Source organism: Rhinopithecus roxellana, chromosome 5 (assembly GCF_007565055.1).
Source record: "Rhinopithecus roxellana isolate Shanxi Qingling chromosome 5, ASM756505v1, whole genome shotgun sequence".
Classification (NCBI taxonomy): domain Eukaryota; kingdom Metazoa; phylum Chordata; class Mammalia; order Primates; family Cercopithecidae; genus Rhinopithecus; species Rhinopithecus roxellana.
The window spans coordinates 157,779,966-157,803,660 of record NC_044553.1 but is presented as its reverse complement, the minus strand read 5'-3'; the positions used below and the strand labels follow the sequence as shown (position 1 = coordinate 157,803,660).

The 23,695-nt window shown below is 50.7% G+C and overlaps 1 protein-coding gene across 5 annotated transcripts in view; it reads left to right on the top strand.

Moving 5' to 3' along the window:
- Positions 1 to 23,695, top strand: part of BCL11B (BAF chromatin remodeling complex subunit BCL11B) — a 103,686-nt gene that overhangs the window by 20,363 nt on the left and 59,628 nt on the right. For 2 of the 5 annotated variants that reach the window (XM_030930076.1, XM_030930075.1), the window contains exon 3: positions 21,029 to 21,241. The exons of 2 other annotated variants lie outside the window; for them this stretch is intronic. In XM_030930076.1, coding sequence (XP_030785936.1) covers positions 21,029 to 21,241 — 213 coding nt within the window. Of the gene's footprint in view, positions 1 to 21,028; positions 21,242 to 23,695 lie in introns of those variants that run through there. One more of the 5 variants, XM_030930080.1, reaches the window with a different exon arrangement.

The window sequence follows — 23,695 nt, the reverse complement described above, 5'->3', positions numbered from 1 at the left end:
GTCTGTCTGGCTGGTAGGGCCTTGATGACAGGCACTACCTCTGACCCCATCCAAAAAGGTCTTTGGAGTCCATCCCAGATAGGACCCTGTAGACACAGCCAGGAGTCCTCAGACCCCCAGGGACTGTGACCTGCAGTCTGTGGCTTTTGTGTATACTGTCCTGTACTTCCTAATGAGGGCATTGGAGAGATCAGTGATGACAAAGAATGCAGTCCAATGTAAATTCAGGTGCACCTGGGCCGGAATTTTAGATTTTTTTCCATATATACAATTATTTCTTTTATTTTATATTCACTATTATATAGACTTTTCCCCCATACATACAAATTATTTGTTTTATTTTGTGAAATTGTAGTTTTGCCAGGGACTTGCTATGTGACTGTCAGCCAACTGTTCGCCTCCCCAGGTCTTGGTCCCTATAACTGGAGACACACTCCTTGTGTTTTGGGCTTGTTTTAAGGTTTGATTCAGACAAGGTATACATAGAACAGGTTCCTGTGGGTTTTAGCTGTTGTTAATAATGCACATCCTGCCGGTGGGATCCAGAGGAAGGGTCTGGCTTCCTAGCCTCCTGGAAGGACCTTGCTGCCAACTCTTCCCTTTTCACCTGCTCAGTAACTTGCCTGAGCTTACGTAACTAGTTACTGGCAGAGCTGAGTCCAGACCCCAATTACCTTGAGTCAGGACAGGTGACTTTTTGCCATCCCAGGGTGCCCAGCCCTGTAGCTTGAGGCCATCTCCCCTGGTGGAGTCCCAGTTTCCTCAGCTGAGAAAGGGGGTGAGCCCTTCGTGTCCCACTGGCCTTCCAGGGAGACGGCAGACCCACCTGCCATGTGAACTGTGCAAACCAACGTCAAGAGTGTGTGCAGCTAAAACAGGTGACAGCAGCACCAATTGTAGTTGAAAGTTTTATTGGATTAAAAAAAGAGACCATATTGGTCACATAAATGGGTGGCTTTTTTTTTTTTTTCTCCTCTTAAGGTTTGATGCCTTATTTATAATGTACGTGGTTCCATACTTCCAACAGTAATTCAGGAAACAGGAGAGAGAGATAAGGTAAGAAAAAGAGAGAAAGGCAGCTGGGCTCCCAAGGGGCGAACTTAACCAACATTCAGCCTGAGTTAATATTATTATTCTTAGTTTGTCTATTTGACAGTAAATGGTTAGTAATTGACTAAAGTTTTTTAATCAGGCATTTGACAGCTTTTTTGGGTGGTTGTTGCTCATTTTCATGCTTGGCTAATGCATTAACCACCAGGTCTAGAATCTGTTAGGAGTGGGTTCTGCTGATAATCTATAGAAATAAGGCTGGCTGGCTGTCACCCCGTCTCTTTGGGGTCATCTTTTCACTGAGGAAACAAAGAGATTGAGTTTTTCATAATTTCATGTAAAATTTATGTATTTATTTTTGAGACAGAGTCTCGCTCTGTTGCCTAGGCTGGAGTGCAATGGCGCGATCTCAGCTCACTGAAACCTCTGACTCCCAGGTTCAAGAGATTCTCCTGCGGGGCACGGTGGCTCACGCCTGTAATCCCAGCACTTTGGGAGGCCGAGGCGGGGGGATCACGAGGTCAGGTGATTGAGATCATCCTGGCTAGCACGGTGAAACCCCGTCTCTACTAAAAATACAAAACATTAGCCAGGCGTGGTGGCGGGCGACTGTAGTCCCAGGTCCTCGGGAGGCTGAGGCAGGAGAATGGTGTGAACCCTAGAGGTGGAGCTTGCAGTGAGCCGAGATCATGACACTGCACCCCAGCCTGGGCAAAAGAGGGAGACTCCATCTCAAAAAAAAAAAAAAAGAAAAAGGATTCTCCTGCCTCAGCCTCCTGAGTAGTTGGGATTACAGGCGCCCGCCTGGCCAATTTTTGTATTTTTAGTGAGATGGAGTTTTGCCATGTTGGCCAGGCTGGTCTCAAACTCCTGTCCTCAGGTGATCCACCTGCCTCGACCTCCCAGACTGTTGGGATTACAGGCACGAGCCACAGCACCCAGCCTGCTGTTGAATTTAACTCGTACTTACTAGATCTTACTGTGTGCCAGACACTATTCTAAAGACTCTGCAGATACTAACTGATGTAATCCTCCCTATGATATTATGATATACTAATATCAGCCCCACTTTAGAGAAGAGGAAACTGAAGCCCAGAGATGTTAAGTTATTTACCCAAAGTCACACAGCGGTGAGTAGGGTCCCAGGGTGTCAACTCTGGCAGTTATGTTCTTCACTGTGGTCATAAGTGTGCCTACATTCCCATCCACTGTCTCTGTCCCATGAGGGGGTAAATCAGATATTACTTTCATTTTGCAGATGAGGCAACTGAGTCATAGAGAGGTGCCTTGCACAGTTGTCCTGTGAGTCACTGGCTCAGTTGTGCCTAGAGACCAGGCCCCTGGGAGGGAGAGCATTAAGAAAAATAGCTAATGCATGCTGGGCTTAATACCTAGGTGATGGGTTGATAGGTGCAGCAAACCACCATGCCACACGTTTACCTATGTAACAAACCTGCACATCCTGCACATGTACACCAGAACTTAAAATTAAAATTAAAATAAAGAAAAGAAGATAGGCTCCTGACTTCCCAGGGAGGCCCTGGGTCTTCACTGGGTCATGTCCCAGGAGCCCAGGCCTCGTGGGATCCTGTGTTCTTGAACTGTGGCTGGTGCAGGCCCTTTCTGCTCCTGGCTGGGCAATGAGTGATTCCCACTCTGAGGTCGAATCTTGGTGTTGGGACTTGGGTTCCAGAGTGGGGTGAAAGAACCAAGACAGTGGGCACCCACCTGTCCTGCACATATCTGTAGTTGCATGTTGACTGCATTTTGGGAGGAGCTGGCTCCCTCCTCATCATGAGTTATAGGCAAGTGGCCCTGTTGAGTCCAGAGTGGGGAAAGACAGGCACAGTGGACTCTGGCCTGAGACCTAGAATGGCATCCTACTGTGGCTGGCATGCTGTGTGACCTTGAACAGACAGATCTTCCCCGTCTCTGGGGCTGAGCCTGCTGGGCTGAAATGTGAGATGGAGCCACCAGTGGTTTCTAACAGCTGCAAGAGCCAGGCAGAAGGTCATGGATTTCCCACCTCGATTCCTTTCCCACCTAGTAGTTTCCCCAACTTTCCTCATTTTTCACATTAATGAGACTTAAGAGTCAGTTTTCTCTGAAGAAATTGGTGGTGAAAATGAAAACTGTTAGATTGAAAGCTTAGGTCTTTCTGCCCCAGGCTATGAAGATCCGTCTGGGAGAATTTGATCCACTCACTCACTGTGAGGTTAACAGTTCAAGCTCAGAGCCCCTCATGTGACCAGGCCCTGTCCCTAATGTCCCTGTGTGGTTTGTCATTCTTTTCTTTGTGATGAGTGTACCCTGAATTGTATAAACCTTGGGCCCTGCAAGATCTGGACCCACCGTGGCTCAGAGCCTTCTGGGGGTGGCCAGTGACCTCTGGGCACACAGGGAGTGGGAGCCTCCTGAGGGCAGGGTGTGATCAGGACTTGTGAGCCTTGAACTGGACCCAGGGAAGAAGAAGCCTTGCTGGAGAAAGCAAGGCACCCTAGGCTTCATTTTATTTATTTTTTTAAGTGTTCTTGATGCCTTCTTGCTGGTCTGCTGGATTTGGTCTGGAGGGCCCTGGGGTGTCTCAGAAACGAGGAATCTGTGCTGAGGGTTGGGAGACGAGAGCAGGGAGGGAGGGAGGTGGGACCCCTTGATGAGCCCCAGGTCTGGGAAAGCATCTGCCCCTGGCTGCTCAGACAGCTGGGAAGCTGGGACCACAGGCTTCTCTGGGCGGAAAAATAGTAACAAAATAGCCTTTTTGTTGGAGGTGAAAAGTCAGACTCCCCCACTCCTGGTGTGGAGAGAAGGCAGCTATTCAGATGCACCAGCCAAGGGCAGGGTGAGCCCCCCAGCCCAGGACAGCCTGCTTGGTCTCTAAGCCAAGGCAATGTTTGATCAGGGCTGTTTTCCCCCATCCCCTGCCCTGGGGGCTGAGAGCCTGGGCAGCTTCCATGTCCTTCAGGTTGCGGGTGTAGACACAATCTCAAATGTGCAGGCATACAGGTGCATGGGTCAGAGTCTACTCAAGATGAATCCAGAGGCACAGAGCCCTAGGGGCTGGTAGCCCCAGTGCCTAGGCTTTGCCTCTAGTGATATGGCACAGACGAAGCCATCCGTCCAAACCACAAGAGTGTCCAGAAAACACGGGTCTACCTCCTGACGAATGCAGGTGCCAAAGGCATCCTGGAAAGGAGTGGAGAAGGTGGCTTTATTTCAAAGCCTTTTGCAGGGCAGAGCACACACACCTTCTGGAGAGTGTAGCCAGCCAACCAGGGATTCCAGGCTCCTCCCTTGGGGTTTGAGGGCAGAGACTGGCTGTTCTGGGCTCAGAGAGACAGCAACTGTCTGAATTCTTCTCTGTTCAGGAGAAAATGGGACAAACCTTCAGCGACTCCTTCCCACCTTCAGCAGCTGGCTAAAAACTGTTGGCGTTGGTAAACCCAGCAAAACTAAGTTTTCCTGGGGCTGGAGCTGGTTCTTTTCTCCTCCCACCTCAAGTTCAAAGCCAGCCAATTAAGAAAGCTAAACAGTGTGGTCTTCTCTCTGCATCATTGGCTTGTAAAACTTTCCCTGCAAACTAGACGACTTTATTTGTTGGGAAAACGAAGTATGTAATTTTCCTGACCTGGCCTTTGCTTTGGGGAGACGGGGAAAGAGAGAGAGAAGTAATTTCCAGAAACAGACGGCCCCGAGGAGCAAAACAAGGTCCACACTCCAGCGTCAGGGCAGCGTAGACTGCAGCGCGGTGGTCTGGAACGCTGAAAACAGCGTGTTGCCGAGAGGCGGGACGCGAGGCCCCAGGCTGCGGAGTCCTCTGGGGCCTGGGTCACTGTCTGCGGGGTGGACATCGAAGTCCTCCTAATTCTGCTTCTGAACCTCTGGGCGCCACCTGCCTCCCCACTAGTGCAATTTTCCGGTTTCCCCGACGATTGCAACTTGGAGGTCTCCTTTCGCTTCCTTCCATCTTCAGCAGCCCCTCCTCAAGCTTGGCCTCCTCCCCTCCCCGCGACGGTGCCTATCCCGAGCAAATCATACCCATCCCCTCCGCCGCCCGTGAGACCGCCTCTCCCTGCCCTGCCCGCGGGGGACTCAGGCCCTCCGAGGGTTCAGTGGTTAGGGTACATAGCCCCTTTCATTGCCACACCGGAGAACACAATGGCCTTCCCCGAGGCCAGGGGCGCAGAGCTCCGCGGGGGCAGCTGCATCTCCCGGACCCCGCACCCGGCACGGCGCGGACACTTTGGCAACTTCAAAACTGCGCGGAGGCCTCCCCTGTGAGCGGTGCCCCTTTCCCGGCTGGCCCTGGCCCGGTCGGGAGGCTCCTCGGCGCTGCGCTGAGGCCTTCGGGCGCGCCTGGCCCCCGCCTGGCCGCCGGCCTCTGATTCGCCCACAGCCTCGCGCCCATCGTCCACCTCCTTCCCTCTCTCTCTGACCCGGGCCCGCTGCGCAAGTTGATTGTGCCTTGGTGGGGCGGGAGGGCCGAGAGGGCTCAAGGTCCATGCATAATTCGGGGGCTTAATGGAGCAGCTGCCTGAGCCGGGCGGCGAGGGGCGGGAGGAGGCGCAGCTGACCCAGCCTGCGTCTGGCCTCCCTGGGAAGGCGCGCTCCTTTCTTCCTCCCCTGACACTCCCCTCCCCCACTCGGCCTGGGTCCGAGGAAGGCGGGGGGTGCGCGAGTCGAAGGGCTAGCTTTGGGAAGAGGTTTCCCTCGTGCATCCGTGCAACTTTTGCTTTGGGGGGCGGGGGCATGCAGTGAATCGGAGCCACCTCGAGACCGGCTCTCGAAGGAGGTGGAATGCAGGTTTCCTCGGAGCACTCTGCAGCCCTGGAGTCTTTTTTCCTGGCCCCTTTCCCCCCGCCCCCAGTCGGCCCCCTGTCGGTCCCCAGCCCAGCAGCAGCCCTGCGAGCACGCCCCTGGCCTCGGGCCAGCCCCCTTCCCTGGCAGCCGGCGGAGATGGATGGAGGCGGAGACCCAAGGTCAAGGGCGGGGAGCCAGCCGGCCCCGGGCCCCTTTGTGCGCACGGGGCCGCCCCTCCTCCACCAGTCGCCTCCTCTCTGGCCCTTGGGCCCTCTCCTGGGTGGGTGACCTTCCCGGGCATGGGGAATGTGGAAGTGGTCCCCTCCCCGAAACCGCTCCGCGCCGGTCAGGTCGCCTCGCCGGGTGGCATTCTTCCCGGGTGCTGGGGGCGCACGGGGATCTCTCTTCCGCCCGCCGCCATTGCCCTGATGAGTGGCGCCGTCTTCCTCAGCCCACCTTGGCGGGACAGAGCGGGCGGTTCCCGGGATCCAGGTGAGGCCGGGACGGAAGGAGCTTCCGGGAGTTCCCTGGCACAAAAATGTGATCATCCAGGGACAACAGCCCCATCTCAAAGTGGGGATTTCGTGGGGACCTTATTTTCTTCCCGAGTGGGAGGAGAGTAAACCCGCTTTTCTCAAGGACAAAAGTGTTTTCCCAATTGTGTGGGAATGGAACCCTCCACTAGAGTGGGACGCCGAAGCTCCTGGAATCACAGGGATTTAATGTCAGTCCTCCTTCCAGCCTGACTTCTCTTAGGATAACCCCTTCCGACAAGAATTTGTATGCAAATCGTCACCTTGCTAGGAGTCTCTAGTTTTGTGTCTTAAAAATTGACCTCCAATTGTTTAAAGCACTTCATCGGGCCCTTACAGGTCCAGAAAAGCAGTGGTTGGACGCCCAGCCTGTCCACCACAACGCTCTTAAGAAAATGTTCAAACATTTTCCCTAAGTTGTTACTCTGGAAATAAAATTGTCTGCTGTTCGCCTGTAGCCGATTAAAAGTTTACCTTCACTGTGACAGCTTTTCCAGGCTAGGATTGGAGCCACATCTCTATTTTCCATTTTTCAGAAATAAATCTGAACCAGGCAGAATAGATTTGCTATAATAAGAGTCAAGGTAGTTTTACAAATATGCGTATACATATATACTTATAATATGAAACAGTATATTACACTTGCTGTGCTCTCAAGGCTAAAGTATTGTGTAAACGGCACCATCATGGCGTTTTGAGTAAGAGTTGATTTTAAAATCTCAGATTTAGCTAACCCGAACTTTGAGCAGTCAGCTTTTCTGGTGGAGGAATCTGAAGGCATTTGTCAATTTATTTTTTGAAAGGCCTCCAGAAAAGGTAACAAATCCAACACTTGGGAGCTCAAAGCTACTGCCAGTCCTGGACAGGGAGGTTTTCATATCTGTCTGAACTTGCTCGCTGATTTCTCAGACGTCCATTTATAACAGTTCTAACAAGATAGAATCTGCCTTTGAATATCTGTAAATACGGGTAAAGATCACAATCCAGCACTCATAATGGTCCAAAACGAACTGGCAGATTCTCGTGTTTGATTAGTATTTATGTTACCGGATTCCTTTACAGAAAGAAAGATGAAACGCTAATTTTGTGTGTGTGTTTGAGGGGCCCCATCCTAGGTCTCTGCAGTTCATTTAAAGGGATGTACATTTTAGGATTTTTGGAGACCAGGGGTGTGTATGTTGGGAGGGGCGGGTAATTGTTCATGTTTTGCTTGAAAGACAGGTAACCTGTAGTTGGCTGAAGTATTGGCTGGTACACTGACGGGGAGGCTGACTTTTCATTTTCCTTTTCTTTATTTTGACGGCTCAACAGTGATCAGAATTACGCGTGATTTCTCCCTCTAGGTTTGGACTAAGGCTTGGACAGTGTGGTGGAAGGCTGTTGCTCAGGATCTTCCTCGAGGAAAACTGGTAGCCCCCAGGGTGCTCTGGCGTCTTTGCAGGGCACACACTTTCTGCGCCTGAGTGGCAGGGTGGGCTGCCCTGCGGTGTGTGGTTCCGAGCCCTGCCATGTGTCTGTAGGGCACTTGCCTTGCTTTTTTTTTTTTTTTTTTTTTTTTTAGGAGCAATGTGTGGGAGATTTGCCTGGAAATGGGGGGTTCTGTCAGCTGGATCATGTTGAAATACCAGTGCAATTGGTAGCCAAAGGGATCCTGGAGAAGCCTCCTTCGGAGGTGCTGTGTTAAGCATCTTCAATTTTATTGCTCTGAGAAATCTAGATTTTCGTATAGGATTTCCTACAAGGGTGGCTTCCAGAGTGGCACCTGAGTCCTGCTTAGAGGTTCAATAATATTTGTTGTTGCTGGAGCATCAGGGGCCGTCTCACTGTTAAAGCAGCAGAATCTAGAGGTTGGCCTGTGGTGTCGGGTAGTCTCAAATACATTTACTTCCTAAACAGCCCAGGGCAAACCAGTTCATCTGTTAGTTTCTTCACCTATAAAATGGGGCTAGCCAATTGTTTACTTCCCTGTCCCTGTTCAGATATGAAAACAAACCCGTAGGTAGGAGTGAAGCAATTGCTGATTTCAAAGACATCATAAAAATGGAGAACTGTTATTGTTCAGTCCACGGGGGCAGGGTGACTGATTTGCAAAAGGGAAAGGAATCAAATAGCTACTTGTAGAGGGTGTAATTTTTTACTGCAAGGAGGAAGAATTAGGGGCTTTGGGAGGAGGTTTATGTGGGGAGGGGGGCGCTTGGGTTTTCAATTTAGTAACCGAATACCAATAGGAAATTCCCCCCCTCCCTATTCATTTTAGAGGACTGTTCCCCCACCCCAGCTCCTTGTTATTGTTGGGATTGTCATGTGATTCAGAATCTTGACACTGAGTAGTGTCACTGTTGCCCTTAACCCAAATACCCCAGAAAAGGTGTTTTTCCTGATATTTGGTCTCAGGCCCCAGAAGGAGAGGAGCTGGACAGGGGACATACGGACTTGGATTGGGGAGGAATGCATACAGCAAGCAGTCTTTAAATGCACAGTCTTGCTAGGTGCCAGTGAGGAAGGAACTCAAAGTGGACCGGTGAGGAAATTCTCACTGCCTCTCAGAGCTAACAGAAATTGGTACTCATCCCCATGGAGCGCGTAGCTAGCTGCTATGAAATGGTACCTTCACTAGGGAAGCCAGAGGACCTAAGTGTCCTGTTGAGACTCCATTTTACTTTTTGGTTGTTGCTTTTCTTTGGAAGAGGCCTGGTTTCTTTTTCCCAGCTAAAGCTGGATGACTTGAATTAGATTTTTAATAAAATAACCTATGGCAGGGCCCAAAACCTCTGGATTAGTCTTGTTGGTTAGGAAATACAGAAGCTTTCTTTATGTATTTGGTTTGTTCACCCTAGCTGGGCCAAGACTTCGGAATGGAGTTATAGGGTAGGGGTGGGAGAGCGTGGCCTTCTCCTTTCTCCATGGGGACCTTGACCCAGCCCCTGTTCACCGGCATTGGGGCTGGAGTGGGGAACGGCAGATACCCGGAGTCTGCGATGGTGCAGGCTTGGAGCCAGGAACTGTCTGGTGCTTCTTAATTGAATACAGATCTAAGTAAATTCCACGTGGGCATGCAAGGCTGGGCAAGGAAGGTAGTGATATTCCCCTCTCCACGGCTGGACTCGTAACCCAACCTGACGGGCCTCTCCGCCTGTCGCTGTACCCAGCCCACATGGTTTGCGAGAAAAGGTAGGGAAGCAGGGGGACAAGATCACGCAACGCCCATGTAAATACTGTCTGTCTGAACTGGGTCTTCCATCTTTTGTTAGTGGCAGCTCGTTAATTAACCAGCAGATTAGTGCTGCCTTCTTTCGACACACGCGTGTATTTTGGGGTAGAGGATTCTTGTTCTCCTAAAACTCTGAACAGAACCGTTTAGGAAGTCTCCCTTCAGCGCCGCCTGCCCCTGCTCCCTCTCCCCCGATGTCCTCCCCGCTCCCCTTTTCCTGTCCCTTTCTACCGACCCTTTCCTTAAACCCAAGTGGGCTTGTAGTTGAGTGGAGGACAGACACGTTAAACACAGCTAAATAAATCATGTTTACGCTTGGCGTTCTTGGTAGTGAAAAATCTGTTGGCTGTTTTTACTTCCTTATTTCTCAGCATTTGCTTCCTACCTGCTTTTGAGCACATGCCCAGAAATAGTAGTTTTGTCAAATGAGGGGATAATGCCAGCCAGCCTTTCTCGCTGCCAAGGAAGCTGCTGGATTTTGCAAAACAGAGTGACGTTTTTTTAGTGACACTGATGTTTTTTTCAAAGAAATTAGGATGTAGAATAAGGATATTAAAATGCACTTAGGGAAGGGGAAAAAAGCGACGTGGTCACCCCTGCAGCACAGGGACAGCAGGTTTAGAGAAGAAAGGTCTCATTTTTGTTTGCACTTGGCCGCTCCAAGGGCAGGAGGCAGCTGTCAGAGGCGGAGGAGCTGAGTCAGGTTCCCTTCGTCTCAGCCCCAAGACTTAATTTTCTCTGCCATTTTGGTGATGTGGTGCGAAGATTTTTTTTTTTCTTTTTCTTTTGGGTTTTGTGTCTGTTTAGTCTCTGAGGCCTCCTGAGCGATGCTTGCTGCCTTCTTCCTCTGAGATGACAGCTAGATTCTCGCCCTGATCAGGAACTGGAGCTCGTTGGGATCCTAGCTACACTATGATTGCTTATGTGTGAGAGTGGCCCCGGAGGCCTCCCCGCCTCTGGGCTCTTATCTACGATGTTATTTTGGGGTATATTTCAGGATGGGGTGCTGGGCAGAGAACTTCTTGGGTAATTACAGCCTAACAGAGGCTGTAGATTTTAAAAACACAATAAAAAAAACAGTTTCAAAACCACGTAAGTGGCATATAAATACTGGGCACTCCTGTAGGGAGAAGAGGCTTGTCTTATCGCGGAATCTTTGCAGAGTATCTGCAGTAAATTCCGTCTGAGGTCCAGCACATCAGCTCTGTTTCAAAGACAGCCAAGGAAAAATAAAATTACAACAAAATCAAAGTCAGCGTGCTATGATTTCCCCCAATTTCTAATGGGAATACTCTGCAATAGAAATGATATTTCCATTGAGGACTGCGCTGCCGGTTTCTTTAATTACATTAAATAGCGGTATAAACCTCAGCTGAATGTAAACCTCCGTTACAGCGGCGTCTTGAGCGTGGCTGGATGAATCGGAAGGAGCAATGTTACTAGTGTTAATGTGCTAACAATCTTTATTAAATTAATCCCGCGAAGTGTTAATTTTTACAAATTTTGTTGTGCACACACTGCACGTCACCGCTAGTGTGTTAGGAGATGAAAACGGATTTCACATCAAAAAATAAGTAAGGAGGTGGCTGTCAGACTGCTCCCTTAGAGGAAAATTTGTGATTTTTGTCATCAAATGTTACCTGTGCTGAAAAGAAGGCTTACAATATGTATATTAAATGCCATCTACCTACAGAAAACGCAGTTAAAGGAACTACTTTGTTGGAAGTAATTACAGGCCTGTTCAATTTTTTAGTCAGTGACATTTCAGACTTGGCTTAGGAACATAAAGAGGCCATAGAAAGATTTTGTTCTTATGTAATGCAAAGCACTGAACCTCAGTATTCTGTAAGTCCATTAGGAAAAGGGAAAAAGAAATGAAAGGGAAAAAAGAGATTTAATCATCAACAAAATCCAGGGGAGAGCTGGATTTTTTTTTTTATTACAATAGTAGAAATCAATTGCCTATAATTCTATTAAATGCAACCCAAAACAAAATGTGCATTTAAACTATAGCAGGGTCCTCCTTTTTACAATTTGATTTCTTCTTTCCTTCCTTTCTTTCTTTCTTCTTCTTTCTTTCTTTCTTTCTTTCTTTCTTTCTTTCTTTCTTTCTTTCTTTCTTTCTTTCTTTCTTTCTTTCTTTCTTTCTTTTTCTTTCTTTCTTTCTCTTTCCCTTCCTTCCTTCCTTCCTTCCTTCCTTCCTTCCTTCCTTCCTTCCTTCCTTCCTTCCTTCCTTCCTTCCTTCCTTCCTTCCTTCCTTCCTTCCTTCCTTCTTTCTGACCTTCTACTAACCAAGTTTCTTTCTGTTCCATCTGAAACAAGAAACCCTGCTGGCCCTGTGCTTGTCTGTTCCCTTATTGCTCAGGTAGAGTTTTATGGTCTGATCTTAAAAAGGTCGATGATGCTTACATTCCTCATCCATGATTCCATCTGCACCTGAAATTTCTGCTCCCTTTTTTGGCTGCTTTGGGCTTGAGTCATCCCAATAACCTCCTTGCTGGGCACTCCGTTTTCTTTATGTTCTTTTTATTGGCTGTGCTGTTGATTTTCATTCTTAATTCTGCGGGATTCTCGCAGCTTAGCCTTCCTCCTCCCGTTTATTCCGTTGCACTGTCTGCGCATGGCCATTGAGCAAAAGCCAGCACTGGAGTTTGTGGGACCTTAGAACCACAACTTCCTGAACTCCCCAGTTTGTAAACATGTTTTATAGAGGGCGACATTCTTAACACGCGTCAGGATTCAGTGTTTTCCGGGTCATTCCTCAAAGGTCAGGCACAGTGGATGCTGAGGGGATAGGAAAAGGTGTCCTTAGTTTAAAACTCACTGTAGGCACCCAATCTGAAGATGAGTTTCCTGGTTTTTGCCTTGTGTGACATGTGACTTCTATCTTAAGTGTGTATTTCCACTCCCACCCCCAGCTCTAAATTAATGAAGAAATAGGAACATATCTGAGGGATGCCTGGCCAAGCTTGTCATTGGAGTCTGGCCCCTAAGTTCTGTCTGGGAAAGGGCTACAGGGTCCCAGCCCTAAGTCCTGCATTCTTTATGCTTGGAATCCAAATGATTTATCTAACAACTTTACTTTGGTTTGCAGCCTGCCCTCACTCCTTGTCGAGTTATGCTTCATGCATATGACATGTAGGATACTGTTTGTGGCTCTGGACGCAACCGGAGAGAAAATTACTGAAGGATCTTGAATTAAATTGTCTTAGAAAGCAGAGACTGCTGAAGGTTGAAGCAGCTACCACATCTCTGATAAGAATACCTAAATTGGGAGGAAAAGGGGCAATTCCTCTGTTAGGTATTGACTGGCTGATGTTGCTGGTGAGATTTAGAGCATCTCTCAGTTGCAATTTGTCCTTGGCGTCTACGGACTCTGATTGGGTGCACGCAAGACATCTTAACATGTCCACATTGCTGATAGATGAGTGTTGGTGTGTGTATGTGCATATGTATATGTATATAGAACCTCTCTTATAGGTAATAGATGTGCATGCACACATTTTTCTAACCAGTGCGACACATGGCTTCACCTTCTGTTGTCCTCAGGTCTGCGCATTCCAGGATGGTGGGCCCCAGTTTGGTGGACCCTGCCTGCCTGAGGTCACCCAGAGGACTTATATTCATTTTTGTATCTGTGTCCTGAAGCTGTGATACATAGGAGCAAAGGAATGATGAGCATCCCGGCTGGAGGACAGGTGGTTGTGGTTTATTTGCATTTCAGTAGTTAGGAGCACTGCAGGATTTTCCCCGAGAGACAAGCAAAAGAAGAGTCCAAGCTGCGTGTCCCTCACCGTGCCCCCCTAACCCCTGCAGATGCCCACTTAGGGGCTGGAACGGCCAGCCCCCTCCACCTCCGTGGTTCACAGAAGATGGCTGAGGGATGCCCTTCCTCCCCAGCAACATCTGAAGTGTCCTCTGCTCCCTCACAGGGGCCTTGGTGCTGGAATTTGTGATGTAAGTTCACCAGTCCTTGGGTCAGGGTGCAGAAAGGGGATTGGCAGCCCTGGAGTATTTCAGCGGCCTGCGTCTTGAGGAAACTGGAGTTGGCAGTCAATGAAACAGGTGCTTTCGGACCTGGGGAAGGGGTGTGCCCAAGCGTGCCTGCTTCTAAATTGCAAGAGGCAGCTATTGGGGAGGATGTTCCCTTTCCAATCTCTGGTGGAAGGAGGAGAAAGGTTTCAGTAGTGTCGTTGGGGGACACAATCACTCCTATGCTCTGCCTCTCCATTTTCTGAGACGAGATTTCGGAAGTGCTCCAAGAGGAGGAGCTTAGAGTAGGGCAGCCTGGCTCAGGGTGCTCCCCGAGGTGTGCTTCTAGTCTCCCTCATGGTGGAGACTTCTCACGGTGGGTGCAGAGCGATACCCTGGTGGCCACACAGGGTTGTGGGTGGCCTGTGGGGATCTATGGATGGTCATTTGTGGAAGTGATGGTAGAAGTGGTCTCAAGCCCAAAGATGAGCAAGTTGCCCATGTTCCTGGAGGCCCCTGGCGAACCCACCTCACTTCTTGCAGCTTGGCACCCATCAGTGACCCTCTTTGGGTCCATTAGGGCCTAAATGGTTGATGAGGGATGCTGGACAGGCTCTTTCACCTGCATTTGAATTCTTACCGTCCTCAGCCACCTGCAAGGACTGCTGTCTTTCAGCTGGCTGCCCGCATACAGGCCAAATGTAGGTTCGAACTGTTTTTATGGGTTCTGTGTAATGACCCCGAAGGAACTCTTTAAACACAGCTGTGCAAACCCTTGTGAGACCTGATTTTCCCTTTTCATTGCTCTTCTTTCCAAGGACACCTACACATTCACCCCCAAACCAAAACCCATGGCAGCAAAGAACTAGAGATCTGTAATGCTCATCGGGTGCCCAGACAAAACAGTGGTGTCTGATGGAGAATGAGAATCCAGGAGTGGGAGGTGGGGCCTGGGGATCCCCGTCGCCCTGCCTGACATTTCTAGGTCCCCCAAATGCTCCGGGGCAGTGAGCCGAGCCATGTGGCACACCCAGTCCCTCTCTGGTCCTGCCTTGGGGACCCAACCTAGACTTGGCAGCTTTTCATGGTAACCCGCATGTTCACTTACATGCTTGGCTTTCCATTCTGCGTTATGATGATGATGATTGTTGGTATATATTTACAATGAAATGGAAAACAAGTTCCAGTCATTGCTAATTCCTAAACTTTCATAATTAAAAGCTAAAAAAAAACTTTGGGAGGCCGAGATGGGTGGATCACAAGGTCAGGAGATCGAGACCATCCTGGCTAACATGGTGAAACCCCGTCTCTACTAAAAATACAAAACATTAGCCAGGCGTGGTGGTGGGCACCTGTAGTCCCAGCTACTCGGGAGGCTGAGACAGGAGAATGGCGTGAACCTGGGAGGCGGAGCTTGCAGTGAGCTGAGATTGTGCCGCTGCACTCCAGCCTGGGCGACAGAGCGAGACTCCATCTCAAAAACAAAAAACAAAACAAAACAAAAAACTAAAAAAAAAAAAAAAGAAAGAAAGAAATGAAATAATACCTGTGGAGTGAAGAAATTTATTTTTTGAGTCACCCCCACCCCCAAAGACCTGTGTAGCTCTGAAAGTGAGCAAACGAAGAAGGCTCCCTAAAATTGTTCTTCTCTATTCCTGCTGTCTCAGCCACTCCCCCTCTACACCCCCCACAACCCCCCCAAAAAAAGGGAATTGAGAGAAAGACAAATGATGAGAAGGCCGGTCTTGTCAGGTGAACACCCAGTACCTGTCTCATTTAAGGTAGCACTCCACTTCTTTCAAATAGGAAACTGCCAAAATGGATGTCATGGGCTGCTAATTAGATGTATTTTAACTGCAGGATCATTTTACCAGCTAATACTGTTATTATGTGCTTCAATGTGAACCCATGGTGGAGCTGTTAAAATATGAGCGTGCAGTCTTAGCAGACAGCTCTTGGAGCTGTTGGGATGGGTGGAGGAGCTTTTCCTTACAGCCCTGAAGATCCCCGGGCCAGGCCCTGTGCTGAAGGTCTCCACCCTTTCAGCTTCTCAAGAGGTGCCCCCTGCTCTCCCGAAGACCATCTTCTCCTTGTGTTTAGACCAGGGCCTGAGCCTCCAGGAGGCCTGAGCTCTCCAGTGTCACATCCCTTCTCCTCTAGACATCAAGGTTCCCTCTGGACCAGCCTAGAAGTGCCAGATGACCACAGTTCATGCCTGTGCCTACCCAGAACAGGCAGGCCTGAATCTCACGCATTGGGGTTTTCAAGTCTGTGCTGGCTTCTCCATCTTCCCTCTGTGGCAAACCGGAAAAAGAATCCTAATTTCCCGTTGGGGTGGGAGAAGATGAGCTAGGATCAGGATAATGATTTTTAAATGCGAGCCAGGCATTTGACTTCATGTTATTTCTTTCCCACCTCACCCTCTTAATACATAGCATTTTTTTCTATCATCCTTAAGACAAAGTAGCTGGCAAAATATTTAAGTGATCAGAAAGAAATATTTTTATTTGCCCGCGTGCGAATTGGGTTATCTGCCTATCTTGTTTATGAAATTTGGCGCTGCCTTTCCTGCACAGTGCGTTTGCCTCTCAAATCTTTCCCGGCTCCCATTTCCATATTTCTGCGTGCTTGTTCTTTGTTAATCACTTGGCAAGCGCTTATTTGAATATTAAAAATTTCTTTAATCATCAAAGGCAGGAGCACAGTCTCATGAATATTCATATTTTTCCCCCTCCTCAGACTGAATTCTAGTTCATTACCCTGCAGTAAAAGCCAAACAGCCATCAATCGCCCTCATTACAGGCTCTGGCGTTTTGATTGGCTGCCTGCTGCCCAGAGCTTTTTTTTATTTTTTTAATTTTTTTCCCCTTCTCCTATGAGCTGTCTTGTACCTGCCAACAACCAAAAAAAGAAAAAAAAAAATCAACAATGCAAGAATAAATTTCTCTGGTTGGAAAACAACTTTGCAAACTTGTCAAACAGTCCTTGTGGCTTGCTGCTGCCACCGCTGTAGCGTCCACCAGCGCCACCTCCTTCCCCCCGCTGTCCTTCCCCCAACTAAAAAAAAAAAAAAAGAAGCCCAAGATAAAAGGGGGGGGAGAGAAAAATAAATAAATAAATAAATAAAAAGGGAGAAACTTGAGCCTCAGAGATGAATATTTGTCAAGAGAGTTGACGTAAGTTTCATTTGCATAATGACTTTGTACTTCTGCATTAATAAAATTTGCATATGAAGCCATGTTAATTACTCCTGATCATGCTTTTTGCATTCATGCATAGTAATTTTCTCCGACTTGTGAGAATTAATGTCTTGGCATGGGGGGAGGGGGCGCGGGGACTGTCAGGTTCCCTTGCCAGTGTCCCTCACTCAGGCACGCTGCCTCCCTGGCTGTCTCCTTCCTTGATCTATGACTCATTTCTGCACTATCCGTAGGAGTTCTCAGCTTAAAAAAAATGTATCAATTGAAAGGCACCAGTAGAGAGAAAAATACACGTCTCCTGCACAGTGTATTCCAGACCACCTCTCTCTAGCTCAGAACATGGAATCTGTAATCCTCCCATTTGGGAGGGGACGCCCCAGAGACTTCAGGGGTGGGAAAGGCTCGAATTCCCCCCAAAACAGGACTGGGGCTTTTCCAGGCGTTTTTGTGTCTCCACGCTCCTTGGCGGTGGGCGTGTTCGCTGGGTGAGTGCGCATGTGTGAGGAACAGAGCCGGAGCATCTGCAAAGTCCCTCTGGAAGAGAGACGGGTGACAGACCCCTGTGGAATGCTTAAACCCGTGAAGGCATCAAGAATGAGCTTATCTATCATTGCCCTATTTTGGAGCCTAAGAAGCGGGATTTTAGGGGCCTTATATTTAGACTTTTTTTTTTTTTTTTTTTTTTTTTGTTCATAGACCTCCAAAGAAAGCGTTTTTTTAGGAGTGTCTTGCAGGTCTTTGTAGGGTGATTTGCTGTGTTCAGAGCACATCCTCTTGCTTTCTTTGCTGAGCAGTGATGACGCCTTGGAAAGGACCGTAGGGAGTGGGGAAAGTTTCAGAATGAAAAGTAAGAGAATGATAGTGACTATTTGGTGAGTGTTTCCTGGATCCCTGGCTCTAGCTCAGGGCTGACCTGACTCTTCCTTTAAAGTTGAGGGAGCTGAGGCTCTGAGAAAGTGACTCACCTTCGGTCACGAGGCCAGGAGACTGCCGAGGAGGAATTTGAATATGGTCCTCTGGCTGTGAGGCCTGGGAGCTCTGGTGGCTTCCTCTGTGCGTGTGTGGGTGCATACCCTGTCCCCAGGTCTCAAGGGCTCCTTAAGTGCTTTCTGGATTTCCCAGCTACGCTTTTAAAGGCAAATAGAAGGGTGGGGGCTGGGAGGTAGCCTGGGACAGGTATTGAGGCTGTTTTTTTTTTTAAGTTAAGATTCACAGGATGTAGGCCGGGCGCGGTGGCTCAAGCCTGTAATCCCAGCACTTTGGGAGGCCGAGACGGGTGGATCACGAGGTCAGGAGATCGAGACCATCCTGGCTAACACGGTGAAACCCCGTCTCTACTAAAAATACAAAAAAAAAAAACTAGCCGGGCGAGGTGGCGGGCGCCTGTAGTCCCAGCTACTCGGGAGGCTGAGGCAGGAGAATGGCGTAAACCCGGGAGGCGGAGCTTGCAGTGAGCTGAGATCTGGCCACTGCACTCCAGTCCGGGCGACAGAGCGAGACTCCGCCTCAAAAACAAAACAAAAAAAAAAGATTCACAGGATGTAAAATTGACCATTTTAAAGTGTACAATCAGTGGTTTTGAATCTGTTCACAATGTCGTGCAGCCGTCACTCCTGACTAAGTCCCGAGCATTTTCATCACCCCCGGAAGAAACTCCATACCCATTAGCCACCCCTCCCACCCCTACCGGCTCCCCCCAGCTCCTGGCAACCACTGCTCGCTGTGTCCGTGGATTTGCCTCTTCTGAACATTTCATATCCATGGAATTATGCAGTATGTGGCTCCTTTCATCACTTTGGGCTTTTGCAGCAGCTTCAGATTTCTTGAGTTGCACCTTTGGGAAGGGCTCTGGGTTTAAGCTGCCCCATGGGGAAACCTCTCCCAGGGTAGAAGGTGCTCTGGGAGCCCCAGAGAGAGGCCCTGCAGAGCTTGGGATTAGAAGCCTCTCTTCCGGCTGCTCCGCTCCCCTGCCTCAGTTGAGCCGGCCCCGGGAGCAGGTGGACTTCAACAAGGTCAGAATTCCTAGTGAGGCTCTGGAGAAAGCTGTCCAGGGTGGCCTAGCCTCTGATCCCTATGCAGGGAGCAAAACGTGGTGTGTGACATCGCCTTTACAGACCCTGGCCTGAGCCCCACCTTGCATGTTTCCAGGAGAAGGGCGTGGCCAGATGTCTGTTTTTACCTGCTCTGCAACTGTTCCTCCCATCATGGAGACAGAGTCAGCTCCTTGGCACCTGGGACATCCCTTACCAGGCCTCGAGGTGCTTCTGCTGGTTTCTCAGTCATGATAAATGGTGCTGGCTGTGTCGTGGCCTCACCCAGAACCCAGGGACCGGAGCCTGGGTTTGGCCTTTGCAACTTCCCATGGCTGGATTGAGCCCAGGGATCTCAGACTTCCGCCCACTACGTGGCCCTTGCTCTAGAGATCCCAGGACCCACGGTCACTTACCCAGTTGCAGCCCTAGAGGGAAGCAGAGCATTGCGGGCTTTGGGGACACAACTGGGTTCCAGTCTCAGATCTCCCTGAGCCTCAGTTTTCCCCCAGTGGAATGTGGATCTCTGCTGAGTGAGGTGGCTGTCATGACGATGGATGACCCAGAGCCCTCGGTGGTCTGCAGGGAAGGCCTACATAGGGATTTGAGACCATGTGTGGACAGGATCAAACGCAGCGTCCAGTGCTGGGAGGTTCAGGCTACGGCAGGCTTCCAGGAGGAGGCAGGTCCTGACCTTCCTTGAGGGACGTCACTAAATCTAGCATGGCTTTCCCATCAGCATCTGAGGCTGAAACTGTTTACTGGTTCCTCAGCCACATCCTTCCAGGGCTATCCCCAGCTCAAAAATACCCTGGGCCCTAGGCCTAACTAGTATGAAGTCTTTGTTGGCTCAGAGGGGTCCGAGCAGTGTTAGTGTTAACTTTGACCTCTTGACAGGACACTGACAGCTTGCAATCCCTAAGCAGGGGGTCTTCTTAAATACCCTGATGCCTTGATCCTGGATAACCCATGTTTTAGCGAAACCAGGGCTACAGAGAGAACCCTGGTTCTCGGGCCAGACAGCTGGGGTTTGGATGGGGCTGCTGATGCCTGCAGTTTTCTGCAGTCAGCCATCAGTTTCCTGGTCTGTGTAATGGGTATTCTAAGCCACAGCCCCTGTCAGTGTGTTAGGAAGTTCAGTCCAATGAAGGCTGACAGGCTCCCGGCTCATGGTGGCTTGCAGGGTCCCGTGGCTCTCCTTGCGATGGGGGAATCCACGTGGGGGCCCTGGAGTGGGCAGACTCCCACCCATGCAGACCTGTGCTGGGCCTCCCTGGCAAAGCTGGCTGGGCCCAGCTGCCCATCCTCTTGTTGACGTTTCCTTTTTGTCTTTCTGATGCTTCCCTGCTCAATTATTTACCCAGGGAATTTGGGCTTCTTCACTTGTGGTTTTGGCAAGGGCTTCACACAAATGTTTTGCCCTGGTGGTCTCTTAGCCATTTAAGATAAACGGCTAAATCAAACGCAGGCCTTGCCGCGGAGCTGAGCGAGCTGTGGGGCTGGGCAGAGGCGGGGTTGGCCCTGGCCCTGTGTCCTTGCTGTCGCATGGCGGGAGGCCTCCCAAGCCAGGCCGAGACATTAGGAGGGGGTGAGCAGCGCCAGGGTTTTCTTGGGGTGTGGTGGGGGATGTGAACCTTCTGAAGGGCATTGGGGCTTGGATGCAGCATGCTCAGTGCTTGGGGCTGGAGAGAGCCCCCAGCTGGTGGTCTGCCAGGCAGGAGGCTAACAGTGCCCAGACACCTGGAGGCAGACCTGAGGTGTCCCGGGCCTGTACCAACAGCCCATCCTGCTATACCAAACAGGGGAGGCTCTGCGCTTCCCAGCTCTTCCAGGGAGGGGTAGCCTGAAGTTTTGGAAACAAATCCCCAAATGGAACCTGTTTGATTGCTCCAGAGGCCCCCACGTGGGGGGTCCTTCCTGAGAGTGGGGCCCTGACAGCCCCCATTCACCCAGCCCCCTGCACTAGGCCCTCAGAGGCGGAGTCCTGCCTCCCCGACAGCCCAGCCTGGCAGCTGTGGAAACAGGGCCCTCCCCAGTGCCCCCTGCCAACCTCCTCGAGCCCATTCCCTTGTCTGTGTCCCAATTGCCTTCCCTGCAGGGCCTGGCACCCTGGGGGCCTCCCACCCCCGAAGGGTGGCCTGAGCCAAGCCCCACGCCCCGAGCCCCATCCCACCCTGTGCCTCTCACACAGTCCAGGGCCCGACTGACCAGTCTTTTCTATTGTTTTTTCTCCAGGGCCGTGCAGGCCTGCCCAGCTGCCAGCGGTGGCCCCCATAGCTGCCTCCTCCCACCCTCACTCATCCGTGATCACTTCACCTCTGCGTGCCCTGGGCGCTCTCCCGCCCTGCCTCCCCCTGCCGTGCTGCAGCGCGCGCCCGGTCTCGGGTGACGGGACTCAGGGTGAGGGTCAGACGGAGGCTCCCTTTGGATGCCAGTGTCAGTTGTCAGGTAACAGACGACGCCGCGGTGGGGGGTGGGCCCCCGGGATGGCGGGTTGTGCCATGGGCAGCGCTGGAGCAAGGTGGGGACCCAGGGAGGAAGGGCAGCTCCCAACCAGAAGGTTTTTTGGGGTGCCAGGGGAAGTGGTAAAGAATGTTCGCTGAACTATGAGCCAGGGCCCGGTGCCCCTTGGTCAGGAGTCCCCCATGGTGCCCCCACCCATTCTGAGAGTCTTGCTCCCAGAATGCATTCCCCAGCCTCCCAATCCCGCTTCTTTGGGTTGTTTAGCTACAGCTTAATTGGATAACACTTAACATCTGATATTTTCTTCTGCCCTTGCCACTGCCACCCCTTCCCCCACCCCAGACAACCCCCTGCCCCGCCAAGACAAGGCTAGGGGAAGATTCCTTGGTTGTCTGTGTACGTTGCTGGAGCCGTCCAAAATGCTGAGTTTCTCTTTGGGAGAATGTGTTGCCCATTAGCTTTGAAAAAGAAAAAAAGTGGCTCAAAAGGAGCCTCTTAAAAAGCTGCTGCGGCCGGCCACGAGAGGGAGTGAAACACTGTGGGGTGTGTGAGGGGTGGGGGTGGGGGCTGAGTACCTGCTGTGCGTCCGGCTCTGGGCCAGACCCAGACACAGCTGTTTGTGCCGACTCATCCCGCTCTCCTGGGAGGGGGGTGTGGCTGCCCATTCTACAGATGGGCAGATGGGGCAGTGTGGCGACACAAACTGGCCTCCTCTACATGCCCTGCCTCTCCCCAAGTGGAACCCAAGATCTTATTCTGCCTAGGGTCTCTGGGAATCCTTGGAGTCCCTGGGAATTCAAGGGCAGAGGGCCCTCTCACAAGTCTATCCCCCCAGCATCTCGGTAGGGCCTGGTGTGAAAGCACTGTGGCCAAGTAAGCCAGGATGCTGACACAGACACATGTGGTGAGCGGCCATGGCCTGGTTTCTGTGGCAGGGGCAGGAAAGGAGAGGGGGGGTGCAGAGCTGGGGCAGATTTGATTGGTCCCTGCTTTGTCACTAGGGATGTTGCAGGCTTTCTCTTGACTTGAGTTGTGAAAGGAAGACAATTTTTATTGGGCAGGTTTTGTTTTTAATTGAAGCTGTCCCCAGGGACGGTCCCTGTTGGAGCCACAGCTCTGCAAAAGGCCATGGCCACAACTCTGTAAAAGGCCACAGGCAGCCCCTGCTCCAAGGTTCAGAGCTCCCTGGGCTCCAGAGCTCCCTTGTAGGGTGGCCTGGAGCCTTTAGTATACCCTCCCTGCTGTGACAGGTGGTGACATCATAGGATCTTGCTTCCAAGAGGGAGTTCTGGTTTCTTACTGGACTTGTGCCTTAAATGCACAAAGCAAAACCCAAAATCTCCTGGGAAGGAGTCGGAACCACTTGCAAAGACGCTGGCTCCCTTCTCTGGGCTGTGCTGGTCCCCAGGTGCTCGGGGCTCCTGTCCTGGCTCAGTAGATCTGTTCTGTGAGTCTGTGGAAGGCCCTGCTCGCTTGCCTGCTCTGTCTGGGTGGTTGCCCTGCTCTCTTGGCTTCCTGTCATTAGCGCTGCAGCCCCTGCAGCCACTGGGGGGGCCGTGCTATCAAAGATCAGCCTGAGTGTTTATTACTGGACGCGGTCGAGTTCTGTGGTACAGAAATCTGATCTCACCAGAGGCTCACCCAGGGCTTTGCTTAACCCTCTGTTGGCCCTACTTAGAAGTTGCTGAAGTAGATGAGACTCAGCTAGAGGACTGAGCCCTTTCCTCATGTGGCCAGGCCCGCTTAGCATCTTTGTATGGTGCTGAGCAGGAGCTGTTACCATCCCCATTTTGCAGATGGAGAAGCAAAGGCTCGGGGAGGGAGAGTGGCTGGCCAGGGTGGCAGAACGGGGCTTTGTCCTTGGATGCCTCCTGAAAGGCCACCCCTCTTCCTGTGGAGCCACACTGCCTCTGCTGACATCCACGGGAGGTTGAATGAGCTTTCCACTGCCTTGGCTCTGGGGGACTCTGCCATCAGCAAGTCCTCATACATGCCACTAGGATCCTTATGAAGACTGTTTGTGGAGGGCCTGCCGTGTGCTGCATTGTGCTGGGCATTTGTGTGCCTTCTTGAATTTAACCCTCACAGCAACCCTAATACTTCACTCTCCTCACTTTGCAGATGAGAAAATGTTCAGAGACGTTGAGTTCTCACAGCTCACATCCATCCATCCATCCATCCATCCATGCATCCATGCATCCATGCATCCATCCATCCATCCATCCATCCATCCATCCATCCATCCATGCATCCATGCATCCATCCATCCATCCATCCATCCATCCATCCATCCATCCATCCATGCATCCATCATCCATCCATCCATCCATCCATCCATCCATCCATCCATGCATCCATCCATCCATCCATCCATCCATCCATCCATCCATCCATGCATCCCTCCATGCATCCATCCATCCATCCATCCATCCATCCATC